Genomic DNA, 22,182 nt, shown 5'->3' on the forward strand with positions numbered 1-22,182 from the left:
GTTGGGCCTAATGCCTCGTAAGAACCCTGGTTGCCTATGTAGAGAGGTTGGCAATCATGTGAGCTGAGAGAATTCCTTGAAGCCTCCTGCAAGAAGAGTGGATGCCTGGTACCACATTGTTGCTAGACGATAGAGACCACTCCACCACAAGGACTGTGAGTGTTAACCCCTTAGTGACCAAGCCTGTTTGCGCCTTAATGACCAGGCCAAATTTTGCAAATCTGACATGTGTCACTTTAACATGGAAAAACACCAGAAAGGTTTTGCATATCCAAGCGATTCTGACATTGTTTTTTCGCCGCATGTTGTACTTCATTTAGGCGGAAAAATTGGACCGATAGAATTTGTGTTTATTTATTAAAAGCGCAAAAATTGGGAAAATTTTGAAAAAATCGTCATTTTTTCACATTTCCAACTGCAATATCTTAAATATGTGCAAACATAATATAGAAATTTTTGCTAAGATATATATTTCCACCCGTTTACTTTATTTTGGGTGCACATTGGAAAAACTTTCGTTTTTTTTAACCATTTAGGAGACGTACAAATTTAACATTACTTTTTAGCATTTTGAGGAACACTTTGTTTTCCTACACCAAGCCAAGATTGGAAAGGCTCATGAGTGTCAGAATAATAGATACCCCCACAAATGACCCCATTTTAAAAACTACACCCCTTAGTGTATTCACTGAGGGGTGTCATGAGTATTTTGACCCCACAGTTTTTTTTCAGGAATTAATTCAATTTAGAGGAGAAAAAGTAAAATTTCATATTTTTGCAAATCTGTCATTTTAAAGACATATTTTTTTCCTATAGGTTACATGAAAATGAGGATTTACACCCCAAAATGAATACCCCTATTTCTCCCGTGTTCAGAAATATACCCATTGTGGCCCTAATGTTATGTCTGAGTCCACAACGGGGCCCAAAATGAAAGGAGTAGTCGGTGTCTTTCAAAACAGAAATTTTGCTTGAAGTCCTTTTAGGTCCCATAGCACACATGTAGAGTTCTTGAGCGCCTAAAACCATAGAAAACCCCCACAAATGACCCCATTTTGAAAAATAGACCCCTTAAGGAATTTATCTAGGGGTGTACTGCATATTTTGACCCCACAGTTTTTGAATGAATTCAAGGCAAGCAAAAGGAAAAAATTGTGATTTTCGTTTTTTTCGGCAATTCTGTCATTTTAAAAACAGCTTTTTTTGTACAGCACACATATGAATGAAGACTTGCACCCCAAAATGGATACCCCCGTTTCTCCCGTGTTCAGAGACATACCCATTGTGGCCCTAATCTTATGTCTGGATGCACAACAGGGCCCAAAATGAAAGGAGTAGTCAGTGGCTTTAGGAACAAAAATTTTGCTTGAAGTCCTTTTAAGCCCCATTGCCCACTTGTAGAGTTCTTGAACGCCCCAAACCATATTGAACCCCCACAAATGACCCCATTTTGAAAACTATACTCCTTAACGAATTTATCTAGGGGTGTACTGTGTATTTTGACCCCACAGTTTTTGAATAAATTCAAGCAAAGCAAAAGGAAAAAATTAGGATTTTTGTTTTTTTGTCAATTCTGTCATTTTAAAAACAGCCTTTTTTTGTACAGCACACATATGAAGGAAGACTTGCACCCCAAAATGGATACCCCTGTTTGTACTGTTTTCAGAAACATACCCATTGTGGCCCTAATATTATGTCCGCATGCACAACGGGGCCCAAAATGAAAGGAGTAATCGGTGGCTTTCAGAACATAAATTTTGCTTGAAGTCCTTTTAGGCGCCATTGCCCGCTTGTAGAGTTCTTCAGCGGCCAAAACCATAGAGAACCCCCACAAATGACCCCATTTTGAAAACTAGACCCCTTAATGAATTTATCTAGGGGTGTACTGTGTATTTTAACCCTACAATTTTTGAATAGATCTAAGCAAAGCATTAGGAAAAAATTACGATTTTCATTTTTTGGGCTATTGCGTCAATTTAAAAACAGTTTTTTTTGTACAGCACACATATAAATGAAGACTTTCACCCCAAAATGGATACCCCTGTTTGTCCCGTGTTCAGAGACATACCCATTGTGGCCCTAATAGACTTACAGGACACATGGCTAGGCCTACAATGAAAGGAATACCCGTTGGATTTCAGGGTACAACTGAATAAATTCCAGGCTCCATTGCCCACTTGTAGAGCCATTGAGCGGCCAAAACTATAAAGAACCCCCTCAAATGACCCCATTTTGAAAACTAGACCCCTTAACAAATTCATCTAGGGGTGTACTGCGTTATTTTGACCCCACAGTATTTGAATGAATCTAAGCAAACAGAAGGAAAAAGTAACGATTTTCAATTTTTTTGGCAATTTTTTAAATTTAAAAACAGTTTTTTTGTACAGTGCACATAGGAATGAAGACGTTCACCCCCAAATGGATACCCCAATTTGTCCCGAGTTCAGAAACATACCCATTGTGGCCCTCATCTACTTACAGGACCCATGGCAAGGCCTATAAAGGAGGGAACACCCGTTGGATTTCAGGGCACAACTGAATAAATCCCAGGCCCCATTGCTTAATTGTACAGAATAAAAATTGACTCCCTAAAAATCCCCCACACACACTCCGCGCCCTTTTCGGCGTTCGCAAATCTTAGATAAAAGTAATAATGTGAACTGTGTGGTATTTCCGAAGACAGGGGTAACTATGGAGGCTGGTCGGGATGGACACATGGGGCAATAAAACCGGTATCCCCCCTCCTCTCATGCTTTTTGGGGGTCATTTCTTGACCTCAGTGGAGGGTATGGGGTGTAAAAAGTGGCGTTCCGTGAGTCTCCGTAAGCTTGCGGAGGTGCGGCAGTCTCACACAGAAGGCGCTCAACAAGCTGCTCCTGGAACTGCATGAAGGCGAACGTTCCCGGGGCTTCTTGTAAATTGCGTATTACAGGTAGCGGTCTGAATAACGCCGGGCTCATGCAGCCTTAGGCGGAATCCGCTTGCGGAGGCCTGCAGCGGATCCCAGCTGTGAGTCCGGCTGTGACCCTGCGCACGGCCACGTAATGTACTGCGCATAACTGCGTACTCACACAGGCGGTCATGCACAGTACTTTTTTTTTTTGCATTTCCCGCACCGTTGCTTAGCGATGACGCGGGTACCCGCAGCCCGTATACAAGGTAGTTGCGTATGGGCTGCGGGTATATCCGCGACCACGGAGCACAATGGGCTCTATATTGCGGATATCCGTGGTAAAATAGAACCTGCTGCGTTCTCTTTTCTGTGAGTGGATTATACAATTCCAACCCGCTAATGTGAGCGGAATTGTGTAATCCAATGCGATTGATCTGCATATTAGTGCGGATCAGACGCATGCGGAATCCGTAATTCCTATCCGGTCATGTGAGACCGGCCAAAGATAGATCGCTACCTTTTTTCACGTGACCGGGGACCGTTCAATGAGGCAACCCGTCACTGTGCCAGGCTCTCGGCGACCGTTGGTCGCTGGGAGCAAGGAGATTTTAAATTTCCTGAGCTCCCCGACTCCTGCGCATGTGTCCGGCTTTTTGCCGGCGGTCGCATGTGCAGAATTCGGGAAGGTTTACGAAGGAGGATTGTGTTGGGGTTCAAATACGCAGGCCTCTGGTAAAAAGTTTCATCTCATCTCACCGATCGCATTGGTAAGGGGAGATGAAACTTCACATTTTTTTTTTTACTTTTACGTGATCGCCATTATTGGATAACGGCGAACACGTGACCAGGAACCGCTCACCGCGGCCCTCCGTGAAATCTCCAGGCTCTTGGCTACGTTTTGTAGCCAGGAGCAGGGAGAATTTAAATTATCCTGGCAATCCACAGCTTTTGCGCATGCGTCCGCCATTTTGGCGACGGGCGCGTGCGCAGAAGCTGGGGTAAGGTCCGCGGATAAATCCGGGGGCGTTATGTACGTACTTTCATCCTCCCTCACGGATATGATCCGTGAGGGGAGATGAGACGTACGCTTTTTTAACTTTTTTTTAACTTTTTAAAACTTTTTAAAACTTTTTTTTACTTTTTTACATTTTTTTTTACTTTATATGATCACTGTCATCCATTGGATAACAGTGATCACATGCTGGGTGACATCCCTCTGCTCCAGGCTACACATGGCAGCCAGGAGCAGAGGGATTTTGAATTTCCCGGGGCTCGAGCCCCTCTGTGCACGCGCCCGATGTCAATCATCGGGCGCGCATGCGCAGAGGGGGACTTCAGGTCCCGGAACACCGGGGACATCGGCGGACCTGAGGTGAGTATTTTCACCTCCCCTCATGGATCCGATCCATGAGGGGAGGTGAAACTTTACTTTTTTAAAAACTTTTTAGCACTTTTCCGCGATCGTCGTGATCGCGGTACCGGGGACCGCTCACCGCGGTCCCCGCTGACATCTCCTGCCTCCCGGCTACCTACAGGAGCTGGGAGTCAGGAGATTTTAAATCTCCCGTGCCGCCGGGCCTTCTGCGCATGCGGCTGACATAATGCCACCTGGCGCGCATGCGCAGAAGACCGGCTTCGGGGCCTGGAGCAGCGGGAGAGCGGGGAGCAGCGTGCCGGACCCGGGTGAGTAATTTCAGCTGCACTGATGGATCCGATCCATCAGGGCAGCTGAATCTGTAACTTTTTTTGCAGTTTTATTTACTTTTTTGCGATCGGCGCTATCCATTGGATAGCGCCGATCGCAATGCCGGGGGGGGGGGGGTCACAGCAGCCCGGGATGACAGCTCCATGCTGTCGGCTACCTGCGGGCACCGACAGCATGGAGCTGTCACGTCCACAGCCCGAGGGGCTTTATTCTCTGCAGGACACATGTTTTTACGTCCTCAGAGAATAAGGCCCACTTCGGGAGGACGTAAAAACACTATGGGCTGGTCGTTAAGGGGTTAGAGTGTTTCTGGGACTAGAGTATTGATGAACTATTCTCAGGATAGATTATCAATATCAGATTGGTGGGTTTCCATCACTCGGGGACCCCCAATCAGCTGATTTAAGGGGCCTTAATGCTTGGGTGAGCACAGCAGGCTCTTCTCAGTACTGTGACGTCACGTTCTTGAGTCATGGCCTGAGAATAGCTCAGTCCCAGTCAGTACCAGGCATTGCTGCTATGAAATGTACGGCACTGTTCCTGTTATACAATGAAGTGCAGCTGTTCTCACTCGAGTGCCGCAGCCACTTCAGACAGCTGATTGGCAGGGCTCCCAAGCGGCGATCTGATCTGATATTGATGAGCTATCCTGATTGAGACGTTGTGCAACTAAAATGCCCTGTAACTTTACTAAGTGACTTCATATCTGAGAAGCTTGATAACATACACTGGGCTGTACTTGTGTTAAAGGGGTTGTGTAGTTGCAAGTGAAAAATTAACTAATTAGCTAGGCATGAGTTAAAATAAAGTAAGAAAGCATACTCACCTGTCTTTGGTCCCTCTGGGCTCCTGCTGCCCTGTCCCCACACTCGGTCTGGATAGCTGCCAAAACTCAGGTAACTGCACTGGCCAATCAAAGGCCGCAGTGTCACTGTCCGAACTCCATGATGGCAGACGCTTGGGACGGTAACGCTGCAGCCTCTGATTGGTCGCAGCCGTCATCTGACATCCAGGAGCTGTTCACACTGCGGTTGGGGACAAGGCAGTGGGAGATGCTCAGCTGTGTCCCGAGGGGCCAAAGACGGGTGAGTATTTCTTTCATATTCCAACTCAGGCCCAGCCGTTAAAATGTTTTTTCTTAGAACGAAAGATCCCCTTTACACATCGAGACCGGTATCACTGATTCAGCTGCAAAGCTTATTGTTGTTTACCGAGTTCCATAATCCACCTGCATGTGGGGGACCCTATAAGCGGCTACGTCATGTTCTGTCAATGTGCAGATTGTGCACCATTGTGTATCGTGCCTTGATTCCATTCACGTTCCCCATAAATAAGCAGGAAACGTGCGGTCAGTCTCCTTGGCCACTTCTGGATCACGCCACCTCTCATCTGCTGCTTGTTTGTTCTCCTCAGCTCACGCTTGGCTTGATTAGAACATTACTGATGGCAGTGAGGGCGATAAGAGACGGAGAACACTATAGCATGGACACCCTGAAAGCAAGCTTGGGACAGGGTCTGTCTGACTATCAAACTGTGATGCAGCAGCCAAAAAGGCAAACACAATTCTGGGATGTATTAAGAGAAGTATAGTGTCTAGATCACGTGAGGTCATTATCCCCCTCTTCCTTAGTCAGACCTCATCTGGAATACTGTGTCCAGTTCTGGGCACCCCACTTTAAAAAAGACATAGAAAAACTGGAGCAAGTTCAGAGAAGAGTTACCAAGATGGTAAGCAGTTTGCAAATCATGTCCTATGAAGAACAGTTAAAGGATCTGGGAATGTTTAGCTTGCAAAAAAGAAGGCTGAGAGGAGACTTAATAGCCGTCTACAAATATCTGAAGGGCTGTCACAGTGCAGAGGGATCAGCCCTATTCTCATTTGCATAAGGAAAGACTAGAAGCAATGGGATGAGACTGAATGGAAGGAGACACAAATTAGTTATTAGAAAAAACTTTCTGACGGTGAGGGTGATCAGTAAGTGGAACAGGTTACCACAGGAGGTGGTGAGTTCTCCTTCAATGGAAGTGTTCAAACAAAGGCTGGACAGATATCTGTCTGGGATGATTTAGTGATGCTGCACTGAGCAGGGGGTTGGACCCGATGACCCTGGAGGTCCCTTCCAACTCTACCATTCTATGATTCTATGACTACGCTGCTAGTGGAGCTTTATGGACGCACTATTACATCACATGTATCATCCCGGTACACCGCTGGCGTGTATGAAGTGATGGTGCAGGTTTGCTGCTTCTACACGTTGCGCGAGATGATAACTACACTGTACACTTGTGAGCTTTAGGGCTGCCCTTTGTAAGAAGCGTACTTCAGTGTTAGACACACCGCTACACCACCAAAAACCCATGACAATTGTAATTTTGTTAAAGACACTTTTTTTGTATAAAATTCCTTTTTTTCACTGCGAAATCCGCAGCTTTTTTTTCTGCAGGGGTCTATGGGACTTGTAATGCAGAAAAAAAAACGCTGCGAATTTCGCAGTGAAAAAAAACTGTAGTGGGTAGTCACCCTAATGCTGCGGTTCTTCAAGCTGTAATCTGTGATAAGTGACAGGACAAGAGCTGGTTATAAATCATGGGATTGTAGGCCATCATTATCAGGGAAGATGTAGGCGTGTCAATTTACATGATCGGCTGACAGGTGAGGCAGCTGCTCCCTGATACTGGAAGCTGACACATCAGGACACAGAAGGTGATAGCAAAGCCCTGCAGTCACTCAATCTCATCTGCTGAGCCATACAATACACTTGGATCTACAGACAAGAATCTCCCAATCTCTAAAATACACCTGCATCTGCAGACAGATGGTCCTGACAATCTCATCTACCAATCTCTAGAACACACTTGGATCTACAGAGGATTTTGACAATCCCATCTCCTAATCTCTGGAGTAGACCTGGATCTGCAGACAGAGGGTCCTGAAAGTCACATCTTCCAATTTCTGGAAAACCCCTGGATCTGTAGACAGGATCCTGACAATCTCATCTCCCAATTTCTGGACTAGATCTTGATCTGCAGACAGAGGGTCCTGACAATCTCATCTCCGACTCTCTAGAATAGACCTGGATCTGTACACAGAGGATTCTTGCTCAAGTTCATCTCAATCTTTAGAACAGGGTTGCTCTGTGGGCTCAATACCTCATGACGCAAAAGGTCCACCCAGTCTGCGGGCTATAAAGAATACTCCAATTGACCAGCTTAATCCTCCCTGCGTTCTTTCATGGTGAGATTCCTGAGTCGGCTCCTCTGAGCTTCAGGTGAGAGTTGCAGTGTTTTATGACCAACGGTGCATGTTTTAAGTTGGCCATAGATGTAAAAATGCGGCCACCATCTGCTGATCGTTACAGACATTCATCGAAAGAAACCACAAATTTCAGATTTTGTATGTTGGAGAATATTGCTTAAATCTACAGCCCCTATTTATTCTCTTAACCCAGTGTTTCCCAACTCCAGTCCTCAGGGACCCCCAACAGGTCATGTTTTCAGGATATCCTATAGTAAGAACACCTGTGGCAATGTCTGAAGCACAGACAATAATTACATCAATACTGAGGAAATCCTGAAAACATGACCTGTTGGGGGTCCCTGAGGACTGGAGTTGGGGAACACTGTCTTAGGTGATAGTAAACTACACACTTAGATTGGATCGGCCATCACTACTGGCAGAAACACATTTTTAAGTAAGGATGATCCGTGTAATGACGATGGATCGGTTGGAATCAGTAGTTTTTGCACTGATAATCCTTAGCGGTTTAAAAAGTAGTTAGATCATTATTACATCTGTGGACCAGTTTTAGTAAGCATGTATGTGGTATGTGCACACGGGGACTGGAGAGCAGAGTGCCGGCCATGAAGCTTCAGTCCGTCGCCACTCCAAGTAACTAACATCTTCACTGTGCTTTGAGGATTTGTAGATGGGGATCTCAGTGTTGTAACTGTCGTTGTGATTTTCTTCTGTACCAAGTAGTTGGCGAGTGGACTAGTTCGGAGCTTCCTGCATAGCACTGACCCTGTATTTTATCTTACAGATCATCATAAACTCGCATCCTCCTAGGGATGACTCGCTGTCCTCCATCTTGACTGCCATGAACCTCTCATCTGCTGTTCCCAGGAGCGCTGCCACCGCCCCTCTGGTCACTGTGTCTAACATCCCATACTTGGTGACAGAAGTGCTGACGGCGGTCATCTCTGTAGTGGGCAACACTCTAATCTGTGTGGCCATTATAAATGACCGCAGGCTCCGCACAGTCACCAACAACTTTCTGCTGTCTCTGGCCACTGCAGACATTCTCGTGGGAGCTGTGGCAATCCCGTGTGCCATCATGCTAGACATTGGCGTAGCACGCTGCAGTTTATACTCCTGTTTACTTATGCTCTGCAACCTCATGACATTTTCTTTGGCGTCCATCTTTGGACTTTTAGCAATAGCGGTTGAGCGCTACATCTCCATTTTGTGCCCCTTCCGTTACCGAGCGGTGGTCACACCACGAGCTTCCATAATGGTGATAATCTGTACTTGGATGCTGGCGGCACTCACTGGCTTAATGCCACTCATGGGTTGGCGTAAACCATTCCCTCCTGAAAGCGAGTGTCTCTTCAGTAGCCTCATCTCGGAGTCTTACATGGTCTACCTGATATTTTTTGGCTGTGTAATCCCACCTCTGGTTACCATGCTTGTGCTCTACGCTCGCATCTTCCTGGAGATTCGGAGGCAGATCCGACAGATCGCAGAATGGGCAGTGGATGTGAGCCGACGGAGGAGGAGGCGACGCGTTGTGGTCAGGGAGTTCCGTATGGCCACATCGCTGTTCCTTGTCGTTTTCTGCTTCGTTATTTGCTGGTTCCCTATTCATATCCTTAACGTTGTACGACTTTTCTGCCCTCGGTGCGTTGTACCCACAGACCTGGTGATTTCCGCTGTGATTCTCTCTCATGCCAATTCTGCCCTAAATCCCATCATTTATGTTTTTCGAATGAGGACATTCCGACGGGCAATAGAGGCCACCTTGTCCTGCTCTTGTGGCTCCGGCGCCGTAGGAAGTATCACTGCATCCAGTCTGGCCAAAGTTACCCATGAACAAAGAGGTGGAAGTCACTTCAGGGATGTTCCTCTACCTGGCACCTAAATATGCCACCACACAGGAGGCAGAGAAGACCCAAAGATAACCCTAGGGAAGCAGAAGCCTCCATATCTGCATGATGGATCTCTGTATGGAGGATACCCAGCAGCCTTCCACACATCCCAAATGGCAAACAAGTCTGTGTTGATAGGTAGAAAGACATTCATGTTATCTGAAACTGCTGCCCGTGTGTCAGTTTTCACTTTAGTTTTGTCATTTTATTCTTGAACTAAGCAACTCAGGATGAACAGAACTATAGAACTCAACCATATAGGGGAGTACTGTACAGCGTGACAAAAAGTAACTCTTTGGGGCTATTCACATGGTGTTTGGTTGCAAGATCTCAGCAGAAATTGGACCATTCCATGCCAAATCATCACAGCTCCCAACTGTCTCTGATTTTCATGAAATTTAGTAGGATTGTAGACGGCATAAAGTGACTTACAGATGTAACATTTTACAGTATTAAGGGTATAACCCTCAGTGATATGCGGTATTCATACAGCAGGGATGCAAACATGAGAAAAAAGGTGAAATTTATGCCTAACAGGTCAACAAAAAAAATTCAGAACTTTCCTTCTAATTATGATAGAACTTTCATATTTGGCTCATTTTGAATCTAATAGAGCACATACTTCATTAAAAATAATTTATAATAAAATATTGCATCCTTCATTTCAAGGTCGAATGATGTAAACTTTGATCTTAAATAGCTAAAAAAGTGTTCATTCAATTTTGGGGAATAAAGTATGTTATACAGGTAAATGCAGTCTCTCATTGGTGTAAGTTTCATTTTGGGATGGCTTTGGTAACAGGAGTAAATAAAATCTAAAAATAAGTATATGTCATATTCAGTGAAATACCTGAGCACTTGTCTAAATTACTTAATTCTAGAATGAAATATAATGCTATATAGTTTTGAGAAGTTAAGTCATCGCCTTCTTCTCAGAAGGGCTTCTCTGCTTTGGGTGCCTGTAGTAGTCAGTGTGTAGGTTCGCCCACTTGAAGTATGTCGATCAATCTTAGGGCTCATGTCCACGGACATTTTTTCGAAGCGCAGTACCCTTGTAGTTATACGCGGTCTCTGCTGGCAGACCTGCTATTTACAAATAGTGCAGCGTTTTGCTGATACAACCGTGGACATGAGGCTTTAAGGGGGGCCTCAAATGAAGAGAGAGATCCACGAGGATGATACACTGTGCATATGCGTATATCCGCACAGAAAAACTATTGCATCCACGATCTTCCACGACCATTCACAATTACTTTCTGCTATATATCACAGGTTTTCTGCTGCAGATATCCACATGCAGAATCCAATGCAGAGCCTGGCCTCTGGATTTAAAGACCTGGGGACCACCATCTTATCTGGGTCCAACTACCTGGAGCAGAAATCTCCTATAGCGCGACCTGGGAGCACTAAGAAGATTAGAGCGCTGTTGAGTCTCGCTCGTTCTCAACCAGGCCACTCAGATAAAAGTTTTCAGGGAGCACGAAAGAGACTATGAAAATAGAAAAGAGTTCAAACCATCTGTCCAGGACACAAGACAGAAAAAAAAACACAGAGCAGGTATTCCCTCCCTTTTAATTTAGGTACTTTAAAATCTACACAGAGCAGGTATGTAGTGGACTATATAGTGGATGGGGGTGGGGTGGGGGTGGAGCAAGCAATTTACATTAGTTTTTTTATTACTTTTCATTGAAATTTCCATCTGTTCTACTAGTACACAGGGGCAGGAATACCCCTTGCTTGTGCTGCTGATAGGACATATGGAAGCCGTTCCAGGTATTAAAGCATAAATGTTTGAGGTCCAGGTACTCGTCTAGCTTCTATATGCCTTCTGTGTAGAAGCTTCTCATAATCATTATTTATTCTTGACACACATATACAAAATTCATATTCTTATTTATTTTACCCAAACAAGTATCTCAGAATCATAAGTTGTTCAGTATAAATATGGTGTAAGCTTGCATTAGCTACTCGCCTCTTCACAGTTCCACCAAGTCCATGAATAATTGCCCTGAATGACCTTCGACAGCCAGAGATTGGTTGCAGCAGTCACATGTCTTGGTACGCAGCAGCCAGGAAAGACAGAGGGCTTGTAGAGGAATTTTAAATGGTAGGAAAACCTCTTTAAAATACCCATTGTCAAAAAAAAAATCAAGCACCTCGAAGGAGTTGTTGGAATTGAATGAAACCCTTTGTGATTGTAACGTTGATATAAGGAAGTGATTACAATATCAGAGCAAAATGAGAATTTATTGTTGAGAAGTGACCCCTTATAGGGAGGCTCTAGTACCCTGTTGTACCGCCTCTAGCTTGGATACAAGGTGTAATACGGACGGGCATGGAGGCTCTAGTATCCTGTTGTACCACTTCTACCTTGGATGCAAGATGTGATACGGACGGGCATGGAGGCTCTAGTACCCTGCTGTACTGCCTCTAGCTTGGATACAAGATGTGATACTGGTGGGCATGGAGGCTTTAGTACCATATTATATAGCCTCTAGCCTGGATACAAGATGTGATGTGATACAGGGGGTAGGAGAGCACGGAGGCACTAGTACCCTATCGTACTGCTACTAGCTTGGATACAAGATATGATATAGGCAGACATGGAGGCTCTAGTACCGTTATACCGCCTCTAGCTTGGATACAAGATGTGATATGGGTGGGCATGAAAGTTCCAGTACCCTGTTGGGCTGCCTCTAGCTTCGATACAAGATGTGATTCGGGTGGGCATGAAGGCACATAGGTTCCGTATGGTATCCTGCAGTATTTTGCTCCATATTTGCTGTAATTGAGCATCTAGATCGTGCAAACTCGTTGGCTATCGAAGTTGACGTCCCAGATGGTCCCACGCATGTTCTATTGGTGATAAACCTAGTGAGTGGGCAGCCATGGAAGTGTGACAATGTTGGGGGACATTCCTGCGAGCCCCTTGTGTGAGCGGCCGAGCATTATCCTCCTGGAAAACGCTTCCTGGAAGCCGCCATGAGAGGAATACGAGGCTGCAGGATGTCCTGAACATATCACTGAGCTGGGGTTAATAACGTATCTGATGCCCACCAGACCATCACACCAGCAGGGGGTGTCGCTCCACAGCAAAAGCAGGATTGAGATGCTCACCCTGAGGTCTCCAGACAGAAACTGGGTCATTGTCAGTGCCCAAACTAAACCTGGATTCGTCGGTTAAGACAACCCAGTGCCACTATATAGCGTGCAATTTCGTTGTTCACGACACCCCTGCAAATGTAGCCAACGGTGGGTGTCAAAGGCAATTCATGTAATGGGTACTGGGAGACCAAAAATCCTTCAGCCAAGCACCTGGAAATGGTTCTGAGAGATGAAGGGATGTAACGATGGCGCCCCGTCTCTGGATGGTGGACAACGAAAGACTTGGAGCTGCTCATGCTTGTCGCGCGATCAGACGCTCGTCTCTACTGGTGGTCTGTCAGGGGTCCCAAGCCCAGTCACCTTGTGTGCCCCCATTCACTGGTCCCAACACCTCCTAACAGTCTAGTCAGACACTCCTCTCTACTGGTGGTCTGTAGGGGTCGTCCTGAGCCCGGTCACCTTGTGTGCCCTCACACATCCACTGGTCCCAACACCTCCTAACAGTCTGGTCAGACACTCCTCTCTACTGGTGGTCTGTAGGGGTCGTCCTGAGCCCGGTCGCCTTGTGTGCCCTCACACATATCCACTGGTCCCAACACCTCCTAACAGTCGGTACAGAACGGCCGGTGGGGGACAGTTCATGGATACAACCATCCAGCTTCTCACATCCCAATAATGTGCCTCTCTCAGACTCTGGTAACAGGGTGAAATCTCTTCTCTGCGTCGTAGAGGCGTCTAGAGGCCAACAAGCTCTACACAAGTGAAAGAAGAGGTCACTACACACAAGGAGCCTCCGAGAGCCTTTTATAAGCCAAAGGGTAACCACTTTTAGGGCCTCAGGTGGCAAAACCATTCATCTAATCACTCCATAATAGTAATCATTTACATATCTGCCTGAGATGGTACTGCATGCAGTGTTTTACAGCAAAACGACAACTTCTTCTGAGGGCGAGGCGGGGGATTTTTTTTTTTTACTCCTGTTTCTAATGCCATCGAAAACTGAAACTTACACCAAGGAGAGATTGCATCTGTATTACATATATTATTCCCTAAAAATTGAATGTACACTTTTTTTAGATCAAAGTTTACATCATGTGACCTTGAAATGAATAATGAAACATTATAAAACAATATTTATGAAGTGTGTGCTCCATTAGCTGCAAAACAAGTCTAAGATTAAAGTTCTACCATAATTAGAAGCAAATTTATGATTTTTTTTTTTTGCTGATCGGGTAGGCATAAATTTTACATTTTTGTCCTGTTTGCAACCTTTATGTGTGAATACTGCGTATCACTGAGGACTAAAATGTTACATCTGTAAGTTGCTTTATGCCTTTTACTATCCTACTAAATTTTATAAAAACCTGTGATGGCCAGGTTGAAAAATTGCCTTTTTGTGATGATTTGGCATGGAATGACCCAATTGCAATTTGACCATACCAGGTAAATAAATGGATCCACGATACAGAATAAGGGCTTATTTAGACGACCGTATATAGGCTCAGTTTTCACGCCGAGCCGATATACGGTGTCCTTGTCTGCAGGGGGGGGGGGGGTGGAAGAGCCAGGAGCAGGAACTGAGCTCCTGCCCCTTGCCACTATTTGCAATAGGAGGGGGAGACACAGGGGTGGAGCTAAGTCTCACCACTTAGCTCCGCCTCCATTCCGCCCCTCCTATTGCAAATAGTGGCGAAGGGTGGGGAAGGGGCGGGAGCTCAGTTCCTGCTCCTGGCTATTCCATCCTCCCCCCCTGCAGACAAGGACACCATATATTGGCTCGGCGTGAAAACCGAGCCGATATACGGTCGTCTAAATAAGCCCTAAAGCCTGTATCCAAGGCCGTGGTCTATAGTACATTCTGTAGGGAATGGGTGAATCTTTGAGAGAACCAATGATGTAATAATGTTACTCTAGTGGAATAAATGTGATGCAAAAGTTGAATGAAATCATCACTGGAAAGGATATCAGCTGATCTGATCAGTGTAAGGAGGGCCATGAGTGAAGAACATGCAGCATAGAAGCCCAGGAGCGCAGTAACTAGTGGGAGCGGGTATGTATATTGTGGGCCTGTTGGTCCCATTATGTAATGTCACAGCGTTTCAGAACAAACTTCATATTTTGAAGATCCACTCTAAGTCATGTAGATGGCACTGCGCCAGCCTCTCCCCGTCTGGACTGCCTAAAGTAACAGCCATCACCCTACGGTGTCAGCGAGGTGCCTTTTGAAAGGTATCCTCGCTTGACACCAGGTGAGTTAATACTCATTTCTATCTTTTCATGTTAAAATTTATATAACATGGCTTATTAAAAGCATCGAGGCGCCTCCTTATAACCTATTTATAGCCATCACCCTGGTTGTCTATAGGAATAGATCTTGCAGTCTAGGCCATTGGGGCGGGAAGAGAGCTGCCCCAATCCTGTGACTACAACTCTGATCTATCAATGTAACACAAAGAGTCCCACAGCACACCTCTGTATGCACAAAAAAGTGCAGAGGCCACGGTAAAGGCGTAATGCAGCAGCCACTTAAGGGACCACGGATCCTTAGTCCCCAGTATAATACGTCCAAAATAGAGAAGCAGTGGCAGCATCAACGGTGTAGCAAAAAATATAGTTTTATTGCTCCATACAGCTGGCAATGTTTCGACTTTAGAAGTCTTTGTCAAGCCTGTCAGGCTAAAGTCGAAACGTTGCCAGCTGTATGGAGCAATAAAACTCTATATTTTTTTGCTACACCATTGATGCTGCCACTGCTTCTCTATTTTGGACGTACAACTCTGATCTAGTGGATTTTCAAAGTAAGGACTCTTTGGCTGGGTTCACAAACAGATTTGAATTGCGGATTCCGTGATCACCGTCTGTGCGGAAGATCCGCGATAAAAAGCAGGCATTGAAAGTCATGTATTTTTGTTCACACTCACGGGTACAAATTGCGGATTCTGTGAGCCGAAGAAAAATCGCAGCATGCTCTATTTTAGCACGGATTCTGCACGGACGCCATCCATTAAAGTCAATGGATGCGAGTCACCCATGCACAATTAACATTGCGTGTGAGCGGCGGAATCTTTCGGAACTAGGTATGAGAATACAGAGAAAAGCCTGTACTACTTTCTGGTGTTCTTTACCTGTCTGCATTTTTTTCCCCACACAGGCGATATACTGTGCATAGGCGTCCATCCGCACAGAAAAACTATCACATCTGCAATCTTTCAACGATGTATCACAGGTCTTTCGCTGCGGAAGTCCGCATGCAGAGTCCGACCTGTTCGTGTGAGTCTGGCCTTTCACATACTCATATGCACTTTTGATCCATGAAAAACGCACCATTTTCAATGCAGTTTTGGTACGGTAATATGGACCAAAATAGGACATATTTTTTTTACATGCAACAATAGTGCACAATAAAAAGGAACATCTGAATACACCAATTTAATTCAATGAGTCAGTGTGCTTTCCAAATTCAGTCAGTAAGAAATACAACCGAGTAAATAGGCCCTAAGTTTATACTGAAACGCTGCAGTGTACAACATATATGCCTGCTCTGCACATACAAGGCTGGGTGCATACGATCTGTGGCTCAGGCAGCATTAAACTGGTGACAGGTTCCCTTTAACATGGGCTATGGAGCAGATAGTCACAGCCCTGTATACGGGAAGTCACTGGTTAAGTTCCATTATTAGCGGACAGACAATAGAGTGACGGTAAGCAATACAGGCACCCGACTGCTGCAACCATGTAAATGAAGACTGGGCATGGAGGAACAGAGAAGCGGACGTTTTACTAGATATAAAACATTCCTCCCACTGCACCAAGTACTGGAGACATCGGAGACCCCCCTTTAGGTTTCATTTATAGAAAGAGACTTCTGACCGAGGAGACGGATCCTACTGATGATGGAACTGGTCATTGTTGGCCGTGTACACACACACACACACACACACACACACACATCTTGGTAGGTTGGAACCAACTCTCATCACAAGTCTACTGTACCTCACAAAGCCCAATAATTGTGGATGAGCATTCATTCAAGGGGTTGGACAATTTAAGTGTGCAAAATTCCACATGTCCTGTGGTGTGGCATGTTTGTTTTCAAACAACTCACTCATATGACCTCTGTAAACTTGGTCTCTCCTCAAAGTTACGCCCCCAAATTGAAAGCACATTGAAACGGCTGCTGCGCTACTGTCATCCACCATGCTGTGCAACACAGAACAACATCTAATCGGGATACATCCATGCAGGCGCGCATCTACTGCTCTCTAGCATCGGCCCTCCCAGGGCACAAGCGCAGTTACTGGTATTCCCAGCTGCGCCATCTTTCCATGCCGGGACAGATGCAGCTGCTCATACAACTTGGCTGGCGCCACTTGGAATACCGGTAATTGCGCTTGTGCCCCGGGACTAGAGAGCAACACGTGTGCACATGCAGGAGAGGAACTTCTGGCAGGGATCACCTGTCCCTCCATGCTGCTCTGGACAAGAGCGGCAGTTTCAAAGTGCTTCTAAATCAGGGGGGCGTAACTTGGAAGAGATTGTGTACACAAAGCCTAAATGAGTGAGGAGCTTTCAAAAATGTCACATGAGGCCATATGTGAAATTTTGCACTTAGCCCGGGTTCACATGGGTGTAAGTGCATTTCTGCCACGCAAATACACTGTGTATTTGCATGGGAAAATGTGGTTATGCTGGCATAAATTCACCCGCTCTGCGTATTGGTGTGCGCTAATACGCCGTGCACATAAATACTCACAAAGTAACATTGATTTAGTGCATATATGCAAAGGTTTTCTGTATATGTCGCTCTCATTTATCCAAGTCCTGCAAGAGCCCATTGATTTCAATGGGCTCTTGCAGTGCACAAAAGATAGAACACATCACGTAAACAAAATGCACCACAAATCTGGGCGTATAAACAAGCCTTTAGGGTACGTTCACGCTGAATTTTTCCACGATGAATTGCATCACTAACACCTGTGTCTTTTTGAAGCATTTTTGGCACAGATCTGCATGCGGAATTTGCCAATGGGGAAAATCCACATGTGAAAATCCGACGCGCAAATGAGTGTTTCCGTGTCAAAAAGTGACGTCATTTCTTGATGCGGAAACCCATTAAAATGAGAGTTTCCATATCAGAATTTCGTTGTGTGAACATAGCCTTAAAGTGGCGAACCTCTTTAAAATGCTAGCTCACCTGAGCATTGCCCTGTGTACAACCCCGCTGCCCGCTTATCGCCCTCACTCCACAGCTCTGGTTTTGCTCCCCCTCATCACTGCCCACCCTGCAAACAGCGCCCCCTCACACACAGCAACTTGACGTCACACATCTGCAGATTCTGTTTATTACAAAAACAAATGAAAAACACGAGACACGGGCGCTCCGGAGGAACACAAAACAAAAAGTGTAAAAGCCCCAAGAACTACGAGCCGTCTTCTACCGCGTGTAAAACTACAGCAACCAGGGAGAGGCGGTGACGTCATCACTTCCCGGCCAGCAGCGGGTTCCTGAGCACCACTATGACGCTGTCTCCCCGCAGGAACATCTTGGAGATGTATCTGTCCTTGTTGACCGGCTTAGATTTCTTTTTTCCTTTGCCGCTTTTGGGGACCTCAGTCCACATCTCCTTGACATTCTCCAGGACCATATTACAGTGTCTGCAGGGAAGAATGAGGTACAGGGTAAGATGAAGGCTTTATGGGGGGGGGGGGAGAGGGTTGCCATCCTTATCTGGACGCAGAAGATCTCACCTGTCAAAGGCCTTTACCCTCCCCAGCAGCTTCTTGTTGTTCCTGCAGTTGATGAGAACCTGCGTGTTGTTTTTCACAGACTGCGTGAGCACTGACAGGGGCCCCGTGTTAAACTCCTCCTCCTCACGCTTCTGCAGCTCCTCAGGGGTCATCTCGCTCTTCGGTTTATTAAGGAGACTCCTGAGGCAAAAAGAAAGCGAGGGTAAGTAAAGCACATGTAAGGGTGTATATGGCAGACATCATATGTGATATATTACGAGGGGGCACTATACAGATAGTCCCCTACTTGCAAACGTTCAAGTTACGAACTTCGCAAGATACAAACAATTTGTGCTGCACAGTATGATGTAATGCTATGGCATTACATCATACTGTGTAAGGACTGGACAGGCTTCTATCAAGCCTGTCCAGTAATACATCCAAGAATGGTTCTGCAGCAGCATATACGGGTGCCAAACAGGTCCAGTAAGATCGCGGGACGCTGTGCGGTTGCTAGGCAGCCGGAAGCCTTCTGAAAGGCGCTAGGGCTGCCTATGCAGAGCGCCTATCAACCATAGCATCCTGCGATCTTAGCGCGGAATGCCGTACGGGACCCCTGAACGTCAGGTGCCGGCTGTTTCTTACAGCGGACACCCGGCGGCAGCAGTTCTGACAAGCTGTGTCGCTCGCTAGAACTGTTAACGCTTTAAACACCGCTGTCTATTCTGACAGCAGCATTTAAGTGTTAACAGTTCCGACGTGCGGCGCGGCTTGTCGGAACTGCTGCCGCCGGGTGTCCGCTGTAAGAAACAGCCGGCACCAAATGTTGTATGGAGTGGGATCCACCCGCAATCCCATACGAACAAATGTACTTGCAAAGAGGTTTCTGGAATGCAACCTGTTCGCAAGTAGGGGACTATCTGTACATGATATATTACATGCTCTACACTATACGGGGGCACTATACATGATATATTACATGCTCTACACTATACATTATACGGCGGCACTATACATGATATATTACATGCTCTACACTATACATTATACGGGGTCACTATACATGATATATTACATGCTCTACACTATACATTATACGGGGTCACTATACATGATATATTACATGCTCTACACTATACATTATACGGGGGCACTATACATGATATATTACATGCTCTACACTATACATTATACGGGGGCACTATACATGATATATTACATGCTCTACTATATACATTATATGGGGTCACTATACATGATATTTTACATGCTCTACACTATACATTATATGGGGTCACTATACATGATATTTTACATGCTCTACACAGTATAACTGATACCCCTACATAATGCATATCAGTTATGCTGTAGAGCATGTAATAGTGCCCCCATGTAATGCATATATGTAATATATCATGCATCATATACATTATATGGGGGTATGATATATTACATGCTATACAGTATAACTGATATACATTATAGGTGGTATGAGACATGATATTTATCACACACAATGTGATATGGGGCATTATAAATTATATTTACCATACAGGGATATATAATTTCAACTGCAGAGTGTAATATATTACTATATATGATTTCCATTACATCCTGTACATTAGAAGAGGGGTAATACCTAAAGTATTATACATTATGTATACTATAAGTTATGCGGTATCATACAAGATTTATATTAAACACTATTATAATGCAGTCTACATATTACAGGAGTTATACATTATGAGGTATTATATGTGATTTATATTACACACTGTTTATATGCTTATTTATGACTAATACTATACATTCTGATGTAATATGATTCATATTATACATTATATTACACACTATATACATGAGGGATTATTTATGACCAATAAACATTATATTACACACGTGTTGTACTATATATGAACATTATCCGAGGTGTTACGAGGATTTGTATTACATGCTGTACACTATATATCATACGGGTCACTCACATTTTTCCTGCACTTCACGTTGTTTCGCGGATTTTTGCCAGCAGCCGCTTCACTTCCGCTTCCGGGGGACGCAGGGGTCAGGGGAGGAACTTCCGTTCACTGTTGCTATGGTGACGATTTCTTGTAACTTTATTGATACCCATGAGCTGCCATTTCCCACGTGTAGGTCGCTGCAGGTGCTCCGTGCAGCCTGAGGGGGGCGCTGCTGCTGCTCTGGTCCTGTATGTGTGTAGAATATACAGGGCGGGAGGCGGCTACACACCGGGCAGACCGGAGCGCTCATGGAGGTCCCGTTAAGCCGAGCAGCCAACTGCGGGGCTCTCCACACCGGTGCAGTGGGTGAAGCCTTGCAGCCGTAGGTGTCTAGGGACAGGCGGCCACTGGCTACCAGGAGCCCATCAGCCAGCCAGTCTGTGGGGCCACAACCCCGGGGCTCTAACCGCCAACACATTTACCCCTTAGTGACCAAATCCGCCTTTCTACTGACCCCAGTAATGACTATGCAGCTGCCCGTATGTCTGTCTGTTTAAAGCCTGCTAAAGACTAAGGGGTTGGCATCCCAAAAGAAACCCACACCACAATGTCAAGGAGTTTGGGATCTTGCAATGCAATAATGAAAATCTCTTGGTCCTGAAGACACAAAATAGGCCAGTCACTAAGGGGTTAAACGAGGAGCTGAATGTTCAGGGCATGATGAGTCTCCTCCAGACAAAGCAGTCCAGGGGCCTTTCTGGAAGGTGGGAGACAGCTGGTCTGTTTTCCCAGCTTTCCTGCACCCCTGAAAAGCAGCATGTAATTAGAAGAAGCTGCCATATCTTCCTTGTGGATATTCCTGCAGCTATGGCCTTTACAGGACTGTACAACACTGTATTGCCACCCTCAGGAGCCCCTCATGCCGCCCTACACCCTCAGGAGCCCCTCATGCCGCCCGACACTCTCATAGCCCCTCATGCCGCCCGACACTCTCATAGCCCCTCATGCCGCCCTACACCCTCAGGAGCCCCTCATGCCGCCCGACACTCTCATAGCCCCTCATGCCGCCCTACACCCTCAGGAGCCCCTCATGCCGCCCGACACTCTCATAGCCCCTCATGCCGCCCGACACTCTCATAGCCCCTCATGCCGCCCGACACTCAGGAGCTGCTCACTGCCTGACGACGGTTCCGCTGTCCCATTGCAGAGTTCTCATGGTTTCTGTACTTTAGATTGTGCGACAAGATGGCCAGGAAGGACGAGCGCCTCTGTAAGAGAGCAAGCAAGGCACGAAGTACAAGAGCTGCTCTGATGAGAGGACACCAAGGCCGCCTTCACACGGCAGATTCCAATAACAGAATTTCTGCGGAGGATCCGTGGCAAAACACGGGCATTGTAAAGCATGTAAAAATCGCTTTTTTTACTCACAATCCCGGATACGAATTGCGTATTCCGCAAGCAGAGGAAAAATCGCAGCATGGTCTGTCTTGCCACAGATTTCACGTGGATGGCCTCTATTGCAGTCAATGAAGGCCGCAGTCCATATGAAATGAACATTGTGTATGGGCCACGGGTCCTCACATCATTGCTTAGGGATAGCATGGGAAATGCAAAAAAAAAGTACTGCGCAGGTACGCAGGGCCACCGAC

General features: G+C 45.8%; 1 protein-coding gene and 1 pseudogene across 1 annotated transcript; one reads left to right on the forward strand and one right to left on the reverse strand.

The window, feature by feature from the left end:
- The first annotated feature begins 8,412 nt into the window (after window positions 1–8,412).
- On the forward strand, window positions 8,413–10,035 carry LOC136581109 (adenosine receptor A1 pseudogene; annotated as a pseudogene).
- Window positions 10,036–18,174: 8,139 nt separating this feature from the next.
- SNRPD2 (small nuclear ribonucleoprotein D2 polypeptide) lies at window positions 18,175–20,677 on the reverse strand. The gene is made up of 3 exons (XM_066581494.1): window positions 20,561–20,677; window positions 18,597–18,776; window positions 18,175–18,503 (listed from the first exon to the last, which is right to left on the reverse strand). Coding segments are annotated over exons 1-3 (357 nt in total). The 5' UTR covers window positions 20,563–20,677; the 3' UTR covers window positions 18,175–18,328.
- Window positions 20,678–22,182: the final 1,505 nt, after the last annotated feature.

The sequence above is a fragment of the Eleutherodactylus coqui genome, chromosome 10, assembly GCF_035609145.1.
Source record: "Eleutherodactylus coqui strain aEleCoq1 chromosome 10, aEleCoq1.hap1, whole genome shotgun sequence".
Taxonomy (NCBI): Eukaryota; Metazoa; Chordata; class Amphibia; order Anura; family Eleutherodactylidae; genus Eleutherodactylus; species Eleutherodactylus coqui.

Coding starts and splice junctions, on each gene's coding strand:
- SNRPD2 (XM_066581494.1), bottom strand. Junction 18,504..18,596: donor AGGGTAAAGGCCTTTGACAG/GTGAGATCTTCT, acceptor TCTTCCCTGCAG/ACACTGTAATATGGTCCTGG.